This window comes from Aethalodelphis obliquidens, unplaced genomic scaffold, assembly GCF_003676395.1.
Source record: "Aethalodelphis obliquidens isolate GAN/ISIS:26980383/991018 unplaced genomic scaffold, ASM367639v1 scaffold31, whole genome shotgun sequence".
Taxonomy (NCBI): Eukaryota; Metazoa; Chordata; class Mammalia; order Artiodactyla; family Delphinidae; genus Aethalodelphis; species Aethalodelphis obliquidens.
In genome coordinates, this window is record NW_020837975.1 from 9,405,280 (window position 1) to 9,424,277 (window position 18,998).

At 43.4% G+C, this 18,998-nt stretch overlaps 1 protein-coding gene across 1 annotated transcript in view; it reads left to right on the forward strand.

Annotated features, from left to right (window-relative positions):
* Nucleotides 1-10,081, forward strand: part of TBC1D22B (TBC1 domain family member 22B) — a 65,427-nt gene extending 55,346 nt beyond the window's left edge. The window contains exon 13 of the mRNA XM_027127113.1: nt 8,081-10,081. Coding sequence (XP_026982914.1) covers nt 8,081-8,209 — 129 coding nt within the window. The 3' untranslated portion in view covers nt 8,210-10,081. The remainder of the gene's footprint in view (nt 1-8,080) is intronic.
* The last annotated feature ends 8,917 nt before the right edge of the window (nt 10,082-18,998 follow it).

An 18,998-nucleotide genomic window follows, 5' to 3' on the forward strand; every position in this document is an offset into this window, starting at 1 on the left:
CATGGAAGTATTCTATGCTGGGTAGCATATTCGATTATCTGATGGACCTGAGGTCTTTCTGCACTAATCCACAGAATGACAGTGGACTTTTTGTCAGCTTATTAGCACCTCAGCTAGTCCTACTCATAGAGGAGTCTCCCCTCTTTCCTTTAGACAAAACAGAATGGGTGATTAAAGTTCCTCCCAACTCCGTAGTTCTATAATTCTATGAATAATAAAAGAAAAACTGCACCTGGCTGTGTTAGGATAGACGAGCGGTGTCCCTTAGGAGACAGAAGCATGGCACGGGTGTGAGGAACAAGGGCAGAAGAGCGTTGTGTGGGGTTGTGAGATGCTGTTCTGTGACCTCTGTAGAGAAAGAAGGCCCATACATCCTAACTGCTAAAGGGCTGCCTGCAATTAAATCACTGCAGAGGAAGCTCTGTCAGTGAATACAGGTATCCCAGAGAGCCAGACAGGCCTAGCCTGGGGGACAGAAGTTTTTAGGGCTAAAAGCTGAGTGACTCGAAGAAAAACCAGGTGAAGTAGCCGCACATATAAAAGAGTTGTGGCAGTTCCAGCAGACCGGCGATGTATCACCCTTAAAGAGCAGAGAAGGGGAGCCAGCTGAGGGTGTAGGGTGAAGCAGGAACCCTCCTTCTAAAGTTGGGGACTATGCAGAATAGTACAGTGGTTAAGCCACCGTCTCTGGGGCCAGTCTGCTTGGGGTCAAATCCTAGCTCTGCCATTTTTCTAGGTGTGCAACCTTAAGCAAGTAAATTGGCCCTCTATGCCTCAGTTTTCTTCCCTGTAAAATGGGGATGAGAGTACTTACCTCCTAGGACTATTATGAGGATTATACAAATCATTACATGTGAAGCTGTTGGTGTACTTTGCATATGGCCCTCAAAACAGTGAGCTTATTAGCACTAATATTACTTCCTGCAATGTACTCTGAGTCCAGGGAGCAGTGAAGAGAAGACAGCTTTAGAAACCCAAGTCTCTGAGTAAACCGTGCTAGGCTAATCCTGGGTGAAACCAAGCTGGATGACCAAACGGGGCTGGAGAGGATGTGTTCAGAGGGTGCAGGGGCAAAGGGCGGTGCCCCAGCTGTGGTGAGAGTTCCCAGAAGAAAGGCATCTGCCTCTCCCTAGCTGGGCGATTGTCTGGGGTCTGCCTGGGAGAGGGGACCAAAAACTGACACAGGAGGCTCACTTTAAGAGGCTTCTGGGACTTCCCTGGTGGTCCAGCGGTTGGGACTCTGCACTTCCACTGCAGGGAGCACGGGTTTGATCCCTGGTCAGGGAACTAGGATCCCACATCGCAGCACGGCCAACAACAACAAAAAAAGAAGTTTCCTTCCTGAGACCTCTGAGCAAGGGAACCTCAGGCGTGTCTGTGCACAGGTGCTGTAGGGGTAGAATGGCCCCGTCCTCTGGGCCATAGGCTGCTTCAAATGAGAGCTTCCAGCAGAGCTGCACCAAGGCTCTTTCATGGTAGAGGGGACCTCCGCAATTCTGGCCCTCAGCCTGGGCTGGCATAATAGAATAATGGTGATAATGTTAGGTTGCATCTTATGAAATTATTTTTATAGGTCAAAATAATCAAGTATTGGCAATTTAATAAGGTTCAATCTAATAATAACTAATTCTTAGTACTTTTAATGCACCAGGCACTATCCTAAATGTCTCTCTATGTTAATTCATTGCAACAGTCCCACTTACAAGATAAGTTGTAATTACTACCCCCATTTCACAAATGGGGAAACTGAGTCACGGAGAGATTGACTAGGCCAAGATCACCCAGGGAGTAAGTGTAGAAACCTGGAACCTGTGCTCCAGGCATGGATTATGCTCTGATGCCTCTCCCTCAGGGCCTGGACAGGCACTTCCTGGGGCACGTGAGCTTGGTTTACGTGGTACCTGCTCATGGGCAAGGTTCTTCCTCCCCCTCCCCCTCCTCCATTATTATGGAGGTAATAATTTCCTAGATACATTATTTTATGTAAGTCAGAGAGAACAGGCACTTGAGCAAATGCCTGGTCACCTGCAGCCTAAAGCGTCCCCTCAGGAAAAGCAGCATCTTTGAGAGTCTAGGAGAGCATGGGACCCCACAGATGGCTCAGAAGTGATGTTGAGAAGCCCCGCGCAGGGAACTCTAAGACTAATAACCACAGTTCCTTTAAATACATAAAAAGGGAACTGGCAGAGGAGTTGTGGGACAGCTGATGACTCTAAACCAGAGTAGCAGCTGGTCTCAGAATCCTTTGCTTTCATCTTATGGAAGAAAAGCTTGGAGAGATTCCCACTCTGAAAGTGACTTTTGTAGGAGATAGGTCAGAGTTATTAAATGAAATAGTGCTAAGCCCGTGGGATGTTCCAGGCCTAAATAACAAACTAAATGTAAATAAATCCCTTGAACCAGATGGCGTCCACCCACCACTTCTGCCGGAACTTAAGGGTAGGATTGTGAAACGTTGCCCAAATGCAGGCCCCATCTTCACAGATATCCAGTAAATTGCCAATTTGAATCCTGCCCAGAAGAAGGGTTCAGAGACAACCCTGGGACCTAAAGATCTTCCACCAAGAACAAGCTGGTGTGAGAAAGGGCACGATTCCTCAACATGTAAACAAAACAAACATTGGAGGGGGACACGGCTTTCTCTGGTGGGGGAACTTGCTAAAAATACCAGGTGCTTTGACATCAGGGAAGCCTATGAATACGTTTGACTGAAAAAGTTTACATACAAGGACATGTTTTTGAAAGTTTTTATTGAGACCAAGGGAATTGTTTTGCTACCTCACTGATTCTCAAAACAAGAGGGATTTGTTTCAAAATACTTATTTGACTAGGAAAGTATTTTTACATGCCTGAATACACTTAACGTTTGCAAAGAATATTCTAGTATTGCTAGGTGATTCTGTACACAGTGTCATATTTAATAGTATATATTTAATGTGACCTGTATGTTCTTTGCTGTTAATTATTACTCATCCTCTTTGGTTGTCCTTGGCCCTTATTACCGAGTAAAATTAATCAGCTCTTCCAGATTTCCTTCAAACAGCCTCTTCTATGACTTCTTTTCATTCCTTCTCCATCATGTCCCACTTTTCTTACTCCAGGCATGCAGCATATAGTATAGTGGTTATGAGCACAAGCTCTAGAACCAGGTTGGCTGGGTTCAAATCCCAGCCTCGCATTACACTCTGACCCCAGGCAACTTCCTTAACTTCTGTGCCTCAGTTTCCTCATCAGTAAGATGGAGGTAATAATATGTGCCTCATAGAGTTGATATGAGAATTAAATGTGATAGTAGAGTATGTGTGAAGAACCCCATCTGGTGAATAGTAAGTGCTCAGTAAATGATAATTACCATTATGAAGACTATTATCTTTCATGGTGCCCCTCTTCCTCATCAGTTCTTCCATCTGTTGGACATTCTCTAGTGACTTTCCCCTGCATTTTTTTCTTACCAAGGCCTCTTTGCTTGTTACCTACTATCCCTTCTACTTTGGCCCCCTTGTCTAATCGTTGTCTTCCCCCCACCCCCTCACACATGGCTCAGATTCTTCCTCTGCAATATTCCGTTTCCTTTGGAATCTGTGGATTCTCAGAAGGTACCTTTTTCAGCCATTTCGAGCTTTTCTTTTCTGAAAGCCATTGCCCCCTTCTGTTAACGTGGAAACACTCTCTGCTGTTTGCCCCACAAGTTGTCTTCTCACGACTGTAGTGTTTCACCTGACTGCATGTTATGTTTAGTGCTCCCATGAGCTGGCTTTGTAACGTATGTTCAGTTGTTCCCCACCCTAGCAGTGTCTCTTCTCTACCCCTTGATTAAAGCACCTGATTTGTGATTAACACCTTCTTTCCCCACACGTGATAATTTGGTTTCTACTTCTTTATCCCTAATTTATCAATGCATGGGCAGGGTTCCCATTGTTACAGCATTGTGTGGGCGGTGCAGTTCCTAGGCATGGCCACCAGGTGGCAGAATGGTTCCTCCACCTAAGCCTCCCTGCCCTTGGGAGAGGTGGGAGGTTGACTTTGGTCAGGGAAAGAAATATTTCAAGGCTTCTGGGAGGTTTCTAGCAAGACTAGAAGAATTGGAAATTACAGGTAGAGCTTCTCCTATCAAAGAATATTCTCTTCTAGGGAGGTCACCCCTTTGTTGGTTATTTTTGCTTGTCAGTTATGCAAGTGTGTGTAACCATTATAGAAAAATAAGAAATACCAATAAGCAAAAAGAAAAAAAAAAAGTTACCTGAAATCTTACCACACAAAGGTGATATATCTCCTTCCAGACATTTTGCCATGCAGATCCATATGAATAAAAACATACTGTATGTACATAACTGCTAATGGAAACATTTTGTATGCGTTGTTTTTGTAACCTCTTTTTATCACTGTACAAAATATAGTGGGTGTTCTATAATGTCAGAAAGCATAGATCTATATGATTTTCCCCATTTTTGTATTTTTTTCACATTACATGAGTACATGCTTGTACAAAAATTGTGAAAACATTAAAATAATAACTTGAGTGCAGGGTTTTCCAATTTACAGATTTATCTTTTTTCTTTTCGCTGCGCCACACAGGCCCTCGGCGGTGAAAGTGGCAGTGAAAGCACGGAGTCCTAACCACTGGACCACCAGGGAATTCCCTTGACTTATGGCTTTGAGTTCTGTTCTCAGACTTGGAAATCTCAGGGACAGGAGTTACAACTAACAAAGTTTGTTGAATGAGAGTATTCAGTGCTGGTAGAGATCTAGGGAAATAAGCATTTTTCTGGATGAGCTTTAAGTACCTTTAAAATGTTCATGCCCTTTGATACAGTAATTGCATTCCTAGGAATTTAGCCCAAGGAAATCATCTAAAATATGGCTTTTTGCACAAGGCTGTTCATTATAATTTCATTATAGTGAAAAACCAGAAATGATTAAACGCTCAAAGCAGGAAGATGTAAATTATGGTACATTTGCATCATGGAAAATTCTTTGGCCATTGAAAATGTCTAAAAGGAGTTTTTAATATTAGAGGAAATGCTTATGATAAATGCTAAACAGATTCAAAATTATTTAGAGAAAGTATTTCAACTGTGTAAAATGTGCAGAAAAAGGACTAGAAGGAAATATGCCAAAACGTTTAAACGTGGCTTCCTCTTGATTATAAAGTTAAGGGTAATTTATTTTCTGATTTTTTACTTTTTACAAAGTAAACAAAACTTTATACTTCCAGAGAATGTGTATTACTCGAAAAAATAGTTTATAAGTAGGTAATATACACAGACTTTATTGTAATAATTGAAAACAAGGGGACGTATGATGAGAAAAAGTGAAAGTCTCCCATCCCCAAAGGTAACCACTGTTAACAGTTTACCACCTAGCCTTCTAAAAATTTTATATACCTGTGTACATATACAAACATATAGTTGTGTTTTTTCTTTTACCTCAGTGGGATCGTACTATGAGTATTTTTCTGCAACTTGCTTGCTCCCCCGCCCCCCTAAAATGTCTTTGATATCTTTGCACCTTGGCATATGTAGGCCTGCTTCATTTTACAGGTGATGCCTTGTATTTCATGATTTGGATAACTGGTTTATCTAAGTGTCCCATACTGACAGACACTTCCCTCGTGTCCTTTTCCCCACTATTTGAAGCGATGATGCAGTGCAGACCCTTGTACAGGAGTGCGAATATTTCCTAAGGAGAGGTACATAGAAGTTGAGTTGCTGGATCAGAGACCATGTGCATTTCTGGTTTTTTGTTTTGTTTTGTTTTTGTTTTGTTTGTTTGTTTTGGCCGCACTGCCACAACTTGCGGGATCTTAGTTCCCTGACCAGGGATCGAAACCGGGCCCTGGCAGTGAAAGCTCCAAGTCCTAACCACTGGGCCAGCAGGGAATTACCTGCATTTCTGATTTTGATAGATGTGGCCTGTGTTTGTTAAGATGATATAAACTTGTCTCCTGAAACCAAGACCAGAGAATAACAGTGGTGTAAAACAAGGTAGTTTGTCTACTTCTCTTCAACTAACAGTCTGAGTGTAAGAGTCCAGGGCTAACAGGGCTCCAGAGTAGCAGGGACTCGGATTTCTTCTCTCATGTCGCCCTGCCATCTTCAACACGTAGCTTTATTCTTACGGTCTAAGGTGACCACTTCCACTCCTCCATTCATAGCCATTTTCTAGGAAGGAGAGAAGGGTAAGCTTAGGGCAGAACCCAGGAGTTACACTGTCTCCAAAATTGGCCAGAACTGAATCATGCTGGCCATACACAGCCTTGATGTGCTGAGGCAGCTTTGTGCCCCGCTAAATTTCTATTACTAAAGGAAGAAATTTTATAAAAGATATGCAGGACCTCTACGCTGAAAACTACAAAGCATTGCTGGATGGTGCAAGTCAGCCAAAGGCAGGGTTCTAGCATGTTCTAGCATGTTGGTGGGCCATTGATATTTTGTGTATATCTATTCGCATCCGTTTTTTCCATTTGGTGGTTTTCCTTTTTTTCTTACTGATTTGTAGGTACTCCTTTTTTTATTGTGGATATTAACCTTTTGTCTTTTATAAGTGTTCTATTTTCTTACAGTCAGTTTCTTCTATTTTAACCTTGTTTTTGTGCCTCCACATATTGAGGTTTCAAAATTGTATCACATCTGTCAGTCTCCTTCTGTCTCTGGGTTTTGTCTTGCTACTATTTCTTTAATAATCAGAAAAATAAGAATATCCAGTTCAGAAAGAAGACAGAGAAAGAATACAAAGTCGCAGCAGAAGCATGGGTAGCTAAATTACAGAGATAACCTAAAGTCTCACATTCATTTTTTTTAAAATTTAATTAATTTATTATAAATTTATTTATTTAATTTATTTATTTTTGCCTGCGTTGGGTCTTTGTTGCTGTGCGCGGTCTGTCTCTAATTGCGGCGAGTGGGGGCTACTCTTCGTTGCAGCAGGTGGGTTTTTCATTGAGGTGGCTTCTCATTGACGGAGCACAGGCTCTAGGCACGCGGGCTTCAGTAGTTGTGGCACGTGGGCTCAGTAGTTGTGGCTTGCGGGCTCTAGAGCGCAGGCTTAGTAGCTGTGACGCACGGGCTTAGTTGCTCCGCGGCATGTGGGATCTTCCCGGACCAGGGCTCGAACCCGTGTCCCCTGCATTGGCAGGCGGATTCTTAACCACTGCGCCACCAGGGAAATCTTCACATTCATCTTTTACTCTAATATCCTCTTTAATAGGCTATCTCCATGGAGCTGTTTGAGGGACCTGGGCTTTGAAAACTGAATAAGATTTAGATAGGGAGAGGAGAAAAGAGGAGGTGTTCCAAGCGAAAGGGACAACCTAAATTAAACCCTGGAGGCACAGATAAATGTGGCTGAAGTGGACTTGGCTGGATGAGGCTCATATGTTGGGAACAGTGGGAAATCAGCTGGATAGGTAGGTTGAGGAGAGTCTTTGGAGAACAGGGCAGAGGATAAAGTGGTTACAAGTGAACATTGGGATTCAGAGAAAGATGTCAAATGCAAAAGGGTACATAGCAGCCTTATCAATAAAGGTTTTGTTTTGTTTTGTTTCCTTAAAGGAAACAAATTAAGTATCTAATAAAAGGGAAAAAGGGAAACGGTTGAGTCAATTAGGGTATAGCCACGTGCTAGAATACTGACATTGAGAATAATCATTTTTGAAGGCTGCATGGGAAAACACAAAAATTATAGTAAAAAAGGATGGTTAAAAAGCATGTAAAATCATAATTATGATTACAACTATTTAAAGAAATATGCATGTGAAAAAAGACTAAAAAGGAATACTTTGAAACTAAGAGAGGTATATTTGGATGATGAGTGATTATTTTTCTCTTTTAAAGATCCTTATTTATTGTTGTCATTCTCTATTTATAATATTATTAAAGAAGCAGGTGTTAGTGGATCAGAGACTCAGCAGAGGCTATTCAAGGCTTCCTGAAGGTGAACTAGGGGCCAAGGGCTGTGTGCCGCCTGGGAGGAGGGAGATCAGACCCTTGGGATGCATGACCCGGGAGAAGGGGCTCCATTCCAGGGCCTGCCGGTCCCTTGGTCAGTGATAAAATGATGAAAGTCCTTTCTTGCATTCCAGGGTCTCCTCATGCTGCTACAAAACCTACCTACGATACACTGGGGCAACGAAGAGATTGGGCTGCTCCTCGCTGAGGCGTATAGACTCAAGTACATGTTTGCCGACGCCCCCAATCACTACCGCCGATAGGTGCTGTCTCCCCGCGGGGACCCAGACTGCCCCCATCTCTGATGGCAATCTGATCACTGTGGCCACTGTGCGAGCCGTGGACCCCGGCCAGGAACCACTCCTGCTGTAAAAAGCTCACATCCGCCACCCAGGTCTTAACTTTTTGGCGTGCCTGTCCACCACTCCATGTCTCCAGATGGCTCTCCTGGACCACTATCAGTATTCCATGACATGTGGATGGGCCCAGCTCTGGGAGAGGACAGAAAAGGAGGTACAGGGTTGTCTGCCCCTTTAAAAGAAACTGGACAGAAGAAGGGGAAGGCTCAGGGTCTCCAGTCACATTGCCCTACATGGACTGGCTGTCTCTTGCCTCCCAGCTCCAACTGATACTGTTGCTTTTTTGTGACATAGTTTGATTTGCTCACAGGTCAAAAACGCCTTATGTTTTCAAAAGACTCCTGGCCCCTCCCCTCTACCCCCAATTCCTAGCCTTTCCCCTTCTGCCCAAGTCTGAGCCAGTGAGGGGCAGCTTTTTAAGACCATTGTTCTCAGATGGAGGAGGCACTGATGCTTATAACTCTGGGAAGAGGCCTACACCCAAGGGCTAGGAATTTCATTTTTCCTTTTCTCACCAGACATCTGTATGTGTGCCTGCGTCTGTGTGTGTATGTGGGTATACACACCCATCAGCATTTAGTTACACGTCTGAATGTCTGTGTCCAGACTATCCCCATTGCAACCAGCTGGGAAGGGCCCCAGTGACCACATACACAAGCATCCCTTGAGAAGGATCAGGGTGGGGGAGGGAGAAGGGGCTTTTTACCTCTCCAGACGCTTTTTCCATGATGACCCACTCCAAGATATTGTGTGTAAGTTGTGTTATTATGTATATGGGTAAAGATGTATAAATATATGTCTTCTTTGTAGCAGATATGATTTTATATTTATAATGTGCATCAACATGTGAAAGCAATCTAGGTCACTAGCACAAATGAAGTTGCCGGGCAGGTGGCTTCAGCACCTCCAGGTTGGCTTCTGGGTGCCCTCCTGTGAGGGGAGTGAACGGGAGTCTGCTAGAGTGAGCACAGCCAAGCAGATGGAGCTGCTTTGAAGACCGGGTGGCAGCCAACCCAAGCATCCGTGTCTCAGAGTTTTCTCTCCCTGCCCCCCACCCCTCAATCCCTGCCCCAGGCCTTTGTGGAGCATCTGCCGTGCTCCTTACACATCTTCAGCGGTCAGAGCTCCCCACCCTTCTCCCCTAGCAGCCTCCCAGAGAGAGGACTACAGAGGCAGAAGCCCTTCTGCATGTTTTAGCCCCTGCCTTTCCCCTGGAAGCTGGGGAGGGCTTTTGTTTTTACATTTTTAAGTCAGCATTGTATTCAAGACAGAAGCTGTGACTGACTGTCAGTGCCAAGGAGAGGGGTTCCTGTGTGTCCCTGGGGTTTTGGGCTCTTCCCAGAGAGAGGTGTTCGGTGTCCCCCACTGTCACCATCACACCCCACACAGCTCATGAGATGTGTGACCTGTGTTGGATGTTGGGTGTTTGGTAGTGAAGAGGTGGCAGACAGCCGGCACCCTCTTGGAAAGCCAGGCAGTTTTCCCCTGTGGGTGAGGCCCTGAGCCTGCCAGTGAAGCCCACCACGCTGGCATGTTACATTTCTCATCGGGAGCTGTTTCTCAGGCATTCTTTCTAGCCCTTTCCTTTTCCCCTTCAGTGTGCCTCAATAGTCTCCTTCACAGAGTGAGAGGGCTGTGACCCTCCCTCGATGGACTAATTAAAGAAAGACACTTGTGTTCCCAAGTGGTGGTTTTATTTTTTTAGTTTTTATGTTTGTATGGGAAATTGTGGATAAAGTGAAAGAATTGTAAATAAACAGTGTATTTCCTCCTCCACTGCTGATTTTTCTGCCATGGATTTGTGTAACCTGGAACCTAACGTCTCCTTTTCTCAGGTTCTTCGTGCTGACGCCAGTAAGTACGGGGGAGAAGCTTTCTGTAGGGCAGGCAGGGGACCAACAGAAGATAAGGCAGCCTCGGAGGATGCAGCAGACACTTGCTGAGCACATCCTCTGTGCAGGACACTGTGGAAACTACAACAATGAGTAACGTGGTCCCTCCTAGCTGACGTTTATAGGGGTGCCCTTGCCGTGTGCCAAGCACTGTGAAAAACACTTGAGGATTATTTAATTTATCCAAAAAGGAGTATATAATGTAATGGAAGTTAGAAAATGGACTAGAATTTCAGTGCTGTATGAAAGCCTAGAGATATCTAGTTCAACAACCCTCACTGTTCACAGAGGAAAACCCAACCCAAGGCCAAGGAAGGGAGCATCAGAATGAGAACTAAGAGGACAGGCCTTCCAGCTTACCTGCACTGTGTTTTTCCCACCAAATCATGCAGAACTAAAATGTTTTCAAAGACTGGCTCTCCATTTAGGGTTTTCATTAAGGTTTTGGTTTTGGGGTTGTTGGTTGTTTTTGTGTGTTTGTGTTTGTGTTTTGTTTTGTTTCGTTGGTTGGTTGGTTTTTCTCTTGGTAACCTTACTGTGAAATGTCTCAAGAAAGGCAGTTGACCGCACTTTTCTTCTACAAAGAATAGACTGGAATGGTGGTTTCTCCACCTAGAACGTCTTCCTGGGAATCCCTGGAGAGTGTTTCTTGGTTTCAGTCATTAGGAGCTATATTAGGATTAGATTCAGCTACAGGTAACACAAACCAAAAATAACAGCAGGGTTTACACAACATGGGAATTTACTTCTCCCTAACATGAAAGTCCAAAAGTAGGCAACCCAGGGCTGGTGTGATGAGTCTGTTTCACAAAGTCTTTAGGACCCTGGACTCCTCCAGGTCTTCATGGTCAAGGTGGCAGCTAGCACTCCAGCTACTACATCCACTTTCCAAGCAACTAGATGGATTAAAGAAAGGAGACAGAAAAGAGTGCAGGAAATGTGTGAGCAGTGTTCTATAGAAGTTTCCTGAAGGCTGCTCCATAATATCTCCTCTTACAACTCACAGGCTAGGACTTAGTCCCATGGTAGGTCACACCTAGTTGCAAGGGAGGTTGGGGGATTAGTCTATTCCAGGCCACCATTTGCCTGGCTCAGAATCAGGATTCTATACCATGGAGGAAGGGGAGAACAGATACTAGGATTCAGGTAGCAATCTGTACAATAAGAACTTAGGAAAATAAGTTGAAAATGGAGACCAGACTTTCCCATAAGCATATGGGGGTGGGGGGTAGATCTGACTGAAATTCAAGTGATTGTTCACGATTAACCTTAGAATTTAACCTTTTTCATAAAACATGGACAGTCAGGACTTCCCGGGTGGTACAGTGGTTAAGAATCCGCCTACCAATGCAGGGGACACGGGTTCGAGCCCTGGTCCGGGAAGATCCCACATGCCGCAGAGCAGCTAAGCCCATGGGCCACAACTACTGAGCCCGTGCTCCTAGAGGTCGTGCTTTGCAACAAGAGAAGCCACAGCAATGAGAAGCCCACGCACCGCAACGAAGAGCAGCCCCCGCTCGCCGCAACTAGAGAAAGCCCGTGCGCAGCAATGAAGACCCAATACAGCCAATAAATAAATAAAAAAATAAAAATTAACAAAATGAAACAAAACATGGACAGTATTTCTACTTGGTGTTTTTTGGACCAAGACCATTAATTGTTCCTGAGGCTGGTAGAGAAAATAACTGACCTGGACTAGCCTTCATTCAAAAATTCTGTTTTTCATTTATGCAGGAAGTTAATCATTTTCTGAAATATGTTTGATTATGATTAGGAAATTGGTGAAAACTTTCAAACTAATCCTGGCATACTTTGACCTGTAGTTTATCTGTTCTTTCTGCGATCAAAACCTCTACGGTTCTACTTAAGTAGGCCTTACCTCTGTTTTTATTCATCTGTGAGGGGACAGTGGCACAGATTCTTCGAATAGTGACTGCATTTGCTCCTAGAGGCATGAATCTCATTTTAAGCTTTTGGCTTGTCTTGGATTGGACTTTCCATGTCAAGCAGCTTTGTAAAGCTTCAAGGATTGGAGTCAGAACCTAAGGCCCAGTAACTGAGCTCTTCATTCGTCTCCTCAGGACTTCCAATATTCCCTTACCAGTTGGAGACACTTTTGATTTCTTAGACTCACGATGGAAAAGATGAGATTCACAGAGGATCAGAGAACATAAAGCACATTGTACAAGACCAGACTCTTTGGAGCCTGTGCCAGCTTGCCAGGATAGCCACAGCTACAGCCGATCAGAGCATGCCCTTATTTTGGCAAAAGCTGAGTTAGAATTATTGGAAGCAAGGAGAATCCCTGTTGAGTTTGATTCAGCAGGTGGTTTGTGAACTCTGGCTTCTGGATGATGAATGTGAAAGTCCCTGCTTGAACTGATAGCTGAGGTGGGGAGTCTGGGAGCCAGACTCTGGGGACTCAACTGCTTTTGCTGTTGGGATACCACGCTTGTCTCTGTAGTGACCGAAACACACCTGTCCTATCCCACCCAGCTATCCGAGAGAGGAAAACCCAGACCTTCTCTTCAAGCCACTGGTCTCCAAAATTTTTCTCCATCCCTTTAACCTATGTCTTTATATTTAATGTGGGATTCTTAAGACAGGATATAGTTGGGTCTTATTCTCCAATCCAGTCTGATAATCTCTCTTTTTTTTTGATTTTTGCATTTAGACCATTTACAGGGAATTCCCTGGCAGTCCAGTGGTTAGGACTCCGCACTTCCACTGCAGGGGGCACAGGTTCCATCCCTGGTTGGGGAACTTAAGGTCCTGCATGCCACAGGGTGTGGCCAAAGAAATTTAAAAATAGACTTTTTACGAATGATATGGGTATGGTTGGATTTAGGTTACTGTTTTATTTGTTTTCTGTTCCTGTCTGTCCCATTTCCTGCCACTTTTTGGATTATTTGAATATTTTTTAGTATTTCATTTTAATATATCTATTGACTTTTGGTTATATCTCTATACTTTTTAAGAGGTTGCTCTCAGGATTATAATATACATATCTAACTACTTGCAGTTATTATTTTATCACTTCAAGTAAAATGCAGATGCCTCACAGCTATATAGACCCTTTTACCCTCCCCCTTTTATGTTATACTGTAGTTGTTGTATAAATTATGTCAAGGTACATTGAAAACCTTACCAGATACTGTTATAATTTTTGCTCTCAATAGTTATACATAATTTAAAGAACTTGAGACACTTACAATGTATGTTCTTCCTTAATTCCTTAAGTTCCAAGTTTCCCTCTGCTATTATTTCCCTTCAGCCTGAGCACTTCTCTTAGAGCAAGTATGCTAATTAATTCTCTTAGTTTTCCTTCATCTGAGAATTGTCTTCATTTTGCCTTCATTCCTGAATTTATTCTCTCTGGATATAGTTATTTTCTTTCAGCACTTTAAAGATGTCCCACTGTCTTCTTGCTTCCACAGTTTCTAATGAGAAATCCACAGCCATGGAAATCATTGTTCTATATCTAATTAATCATTTTTATCAGACTGCTTTTAAAAAAAAATTGTAACAATATGTACATGTACATAATATAAAATTTGCCATCTTGAGCATTTTTGGAAGGGTTACCTGGCAGTCTAGTGGTTAGGGCTCGGTGCTTTCACTGCCAGGGCCCAGGTTCAATCCCTGGTCGGGGAACTAAGATCCTGCAAGCTGCAAATTTTATATATAAAATTTGCCATCTTAATCGTTTTTGAGAGTACAGTTCAGTAGTGTTAAGTACATTCACATTGTTGTACAGCCATCACCACCATCTATCTCGAGAACTCTTTTCATCTTGCAAAACTGAAATTCTGTACCCATTAATAGCTCCATATTTTCCCCTCCCCCCAGCCCCTAGCAACGACCATTCTCTTATAGTTTCTGTCTCTATGAATTTGCCACTCGAGGTGCCTCATATAAGTGGAATCACACAGTATTTGTCTTTGTGTGACTGGCTTATTTCACTTAGCATAATGTCCTCAAGGTTCATCTATGTTGTAGCATATGTCAGACTTTCTTTTTTAAGGCTAAGTAGTCCATTGTATGTATATACCATATTTTGTTTTCCCATTCATCTGTCAGTTGGCTTGCTTCCAGTTTTTGGCTATCGTGAACATTCCGCTATGAGCATGAGTATATAAATATCTCTCTGAGACCCTGCTTTCAGTTCTTTGGGGCATATACCCAGAAGCAGAATTGCCAGATCATATGGTAATTCTATTTTTAATTTTCTGAGGAACCACCATATTGTTTCTCAGAGTCCTTTTAAGATTTGTTTTCTTTTTCTTTGGGTTTATGCGTCTGAGTGTAAGTTGTTTTGTTTCTTTGGTTTTTGGAAGGTTGGTTTGTTTTGGCATTTATCCTGTTTGGGGTTCACTGAATTTCTTGAATCTGTAATTTTATGTCTTTCACCAAAATTGAGACTCTTTCAGCTATGTCTTCAAATTTGTTTTTTTTCCTGCACCAATCTCTCACTCCTCCTGTGAGACTCTGCTTATAGGAATGTTGGAGCCACAGTCTCTAAGACTCTTGTTCATTTGTTTGTTTAATCTTTTTTTCTTCTTTCTGTTCTTCAGATCTGTCTTCATCTATCTTCAAGTTCATTGACTCCTTTTCTGTCATCTCCATTCTGCTATTAAACCCATACAGTGAATTTTAATTTCAGATATTGTGGTTTTCGGTTCTAACATTTCCTAAGTCGTCTATGTTGAGCAATTTTGGATTGTATCCTGGACATTTTGAATACTGTGTGTGAGACTCTGGGTCTTATTGAAATCCAGCTCTCTTCCTGTTGTTTTGTTTTGTTTTGTTTTAGCCACACTGCATGGCTTGCAGGATCTTAGTTCCCTGATCAGGGATTGAACCCAGGCCCTCGGCAGTGAAAGCACAGAGTTCTAACCACTGGACTGCCAGGGAATTCCCTCCTGTTTTTTTTTTTTTTTTTTTTTTTTTCCCCCTCCTGTTTTTATAAGTAAAGTTTTGTTGGAACACAGCCCTGCCTCTTTGTTTACATATTGTCTATGGCTGCTTTGGCATTACAACAGCAGAGTTGAATAGTTGTGATAGACTGTATGGCCCACAAAGCCCAAACTATGTAAGATCTGTTCCCTTATGGAAAAAGTTTGCTGACCCCTGCTGTAGAGAGCGTTGATTTTGTTTTGTTTTATCAGGCAATCCAGTTAGGTTCAAACTGCAAGTTCTGTCTCATCTTCTATGGGCTGTAGTTCTGATGTCATTTCAGTTTTTCAGAGGCTTTGCTATGCTGCTTAGGGTTTGTAAAACTTGTGCTAGTTCATACACAGAATTAGGGGATTCCCTTTCTAGCTGGCTCCTCGCTGGGATTCTCCCTATGCTCTCTGGTTCACCAGGGCTCCATTTCCTAGTCAATGAACCAGAATGACAGTGTTTCTCTTGAAATTTTAGCTGCCTATACTGCTACCACCACTGCCCCACAATTGAGGGCTGCCCTTGGGACAGGTCTGGGAGAGAGAGAAAACATTTTTAATGAGAATTCTGACTTGGAAGAACCCTTTTCCCAAGTCCTCTGGTCAGAGAGATGGGGTTTGTGACATAATAAGAAATATATATTTGGTCTCTGTCTCCAGTTCCTGTCACAGAGCTCCTAAAACCCTTGTAATTTTTTGAGGGATAGGGGTGTTAGGAGTATCTTTTTTTCTAGCATTTGGTCTTTCCCCGCCCCCTCCCCCTTGCCCCCCGGTTTCTGACACAGATCTCCTAAGTCCCTTGGAATTTCCTGAGTGGTAGGAGCATCTTTTGTTCTAATGAGGTGACTCTTGGTGGGCTCCTGGGTGGCTTCAGAATGGGGGGGCTGGTCACCAGAAAGACCAAGCCATGATTAGAAGCTTTGAATTTTCAGCCCCACCTCCCATCCTCTGGGGAGGGGAGGAAGGTTGGGGATTGAATTAATAATCAATTATGCCTACATGATGAAGCCTTCATAAAAAACCCTTACCGAAGATTCAGAGAGATTCCAGTTGGTGAACACATCCATGTGCCAGGAGAGTGGTGCTCCCCAACTTCACAGGGACCCTTCCAGACCTCCCCTAATGTACCTCTTCATCTTCCTTTATAATAAACTGGTAAATGTAAGTAAGTGTTTCCTTGAGTTCTGTGAGCTGATATCGCAAATTATCGAACCTGAGGAAGAGGTAGGGTATGGGAACCCCCAATTTGTAGCTAGTTGGTCAGAATATAGGTGACAACCTGGGACTTGTGACTGGCATCTGAAACGGGCAATCTTGTGGGACTGAGCCCTTAACCTTTTTGTTTTTTTAATAAATTTTATATTTTTGGCTGCATTGGGTCTTCATTGCTGTGCACGGAGCTTTCTCTAGTTTTGGAGATCGGCGGTTACTCTTTTTTTTTTTTTTTTTTTTTTGCGGTACATGGGCCTCTCACTGTTGTGTTGTGGCCTCTCCCGTTGCGGAGCACAGGCTCCGGACGCGCAGGCTCAACGGCCATGGCTCACGGGCCCAGCCGCTCCGCGGCATGTGGGATCTTCCCGGATCGGGGCACGAACCCGTGTCCCCTGCATCGGCAGGCGGCCTCTCAACCACTGCGCCACCAGGAAAGCCAGGCGGTTACTCTTCGTTGCGGTGCACTGGCTTCTCATTGCGGTGGCTTCTCTTGTTGCAGAGCACAGGCTCTAGCGCGCGGGCTTCAGTAGTTGCGGCACGCGGGCTGAGTTGCTCCGCGGCATGTGGGATCTTCCTAGACCAGGGCTCAAACCCGCGTCCCCTGCATTAGCAGGCAGGGTCTTAACCACTGCGCCACCAGGGAAGCCTGCCCTTAACCTTCGAGGTCTGCACTAACTCCAGGTAGTTAACGTCAGAATTGAGCTGTAGGACACACAGTCGGTGTCTGAAGAGTGAAGAGAATTGGTTGGTGTGGAAAAAACCCCCACACTTTCGGTGTCAGAAGTAGAGTTGTGAGTAGAGTAGAAGAAACAAGAGTTGTTTTCTTTTAGGTTTCTCTCAGTTTTTGCTGACTTTGCTACTGTGAAGCTTCCCATTGGGGCCTACTCTCCGGTCAAAGCTGAGAGGAAAAAAAGGAAAAAAATTTGAGAAACTTATCCAATACAGATAGCTTCTCCAAGCTCCCTAATTTACCTGCTTGTTTACTTTGCAGAGTTCTCAGGTAGTTGTATTTTGTCGAGAATATTTAGTTGTAACTGTTGGCAGAGAGACTGCAATGGGCTTATTTCATCTTGTCCGGAACCAAAAACCCTTCAAACGTTTTGATCACAACGTACAGTAAAAACACACATTTTACACTGAGACCCAGTACAGACACACACACAAATATGAACAACGTCTCACAAACAGTGCCCAGCCTCCCTATGCGTGATGGCCTCTGACCTGTTCTATTGTATTCCATTTTTCAAAAATGCTGGTCAAGACTCTTTACCGTTAACCTGAGTTTGAAAAACACAGCTCCAGACATTACTACGGAAGTGAGAGAGAGAAGGCTTCTACTAGCTGTAAAAAATGTAAGCACATTTCAACAAGTCCTGAATAATAAATACTAAAGCTGATAGTGCAATGAATTTATGAGTCAAAAAAATGTGATGAAAATTGCATTATTACCTTGGATTGTAGAACTCAAGGTTCTCCAAATGAGAAATAGCCCCACTCTCTCCCCTTTCCCCAACCCCGGATGAAAGTGAATTGAGTTAGGGATCTTTGTGATTTTTGTAGTCCCAAAGTAGCCAATTCAGAGTGATATGATCCAACTGTAAGTCACCCCAAGCCTGATTTTATATTAGGTGCTTTGTACCATGTATTACTTGCAAAATAAACAGTCTGAAGCCAACTCTGCAATGAGAGGAAAACAAGGCAGTAATTATTGATATCTGATTCCCACGGCCTTCTTTCCCTCCCTCTTGCCTACTCCTCACCCCGCACCCCCTTTAATAAAATCAGATGGGTAATAAATATTTAAACCGGATACTGATCCTTGGCAAGTTAAAGGATATAGATGCTTAAAGAAACAGCCAGGTGCAGCCGCGTAGCACAGGGAGATCAGCTCGGTGGTTTGTGACCACCTAGAGGGGTGGGATAAGGAGGGTGGAAGGGAGGGAGACGCAAGAGGGAAGAGATATGGGAACATATGTATATGTATAACTGATTCACTTTGTTATAAAGCAGAAACTAACACACCATTGTAAAGCAATTATACTCTAATAAAGATGTTTAAAAACATCTTTGCCAGGGCCCCAACAAAAAAGGAAGAAGGTAGTTTCCTCCAGTACTATTTCAAGTACCTCCAAATCATCCACCTTAATTAGTGATTACAGATAACTCCAGAATATAATAAATTCGATGACTTATAAGTACTTCCAAAATATAATAAACTTAATTAAAGGTATCAGAAATATCTTACGACTCTATACTTGAAACCCTATGTTTACATAAAATAGCACTTAATAAACAAGCTGTTCAAAGCAGTTAGCCCCTTTTTTCCTCCTCACCTACTTCCTGTTTTCTAAAACAGTTCTCTTTCAAAAATAAAAGACATCTTTCCTTGATTCTTTCAGCATAGAGTCTTCCATTTTGGAGATGGGCAGAGGAGAGAAGGTGGGAGGATAAATGAGTAAGAAAGAGGGTAGAATGAACAAGAATGTGGAGCGTCAGCCTCAACTCTCCACCTCTGACCCCCACCCCCAGACGCAAAGGCTGGATCACCCCTTCTGGGATTTTACCTCCCTTCAGTTACCCTGAATTCCTCCAAGTCTAAGAGACCCATCTGTGCACTCACTGCCCACCCCAGCCCCAATTGTAGCA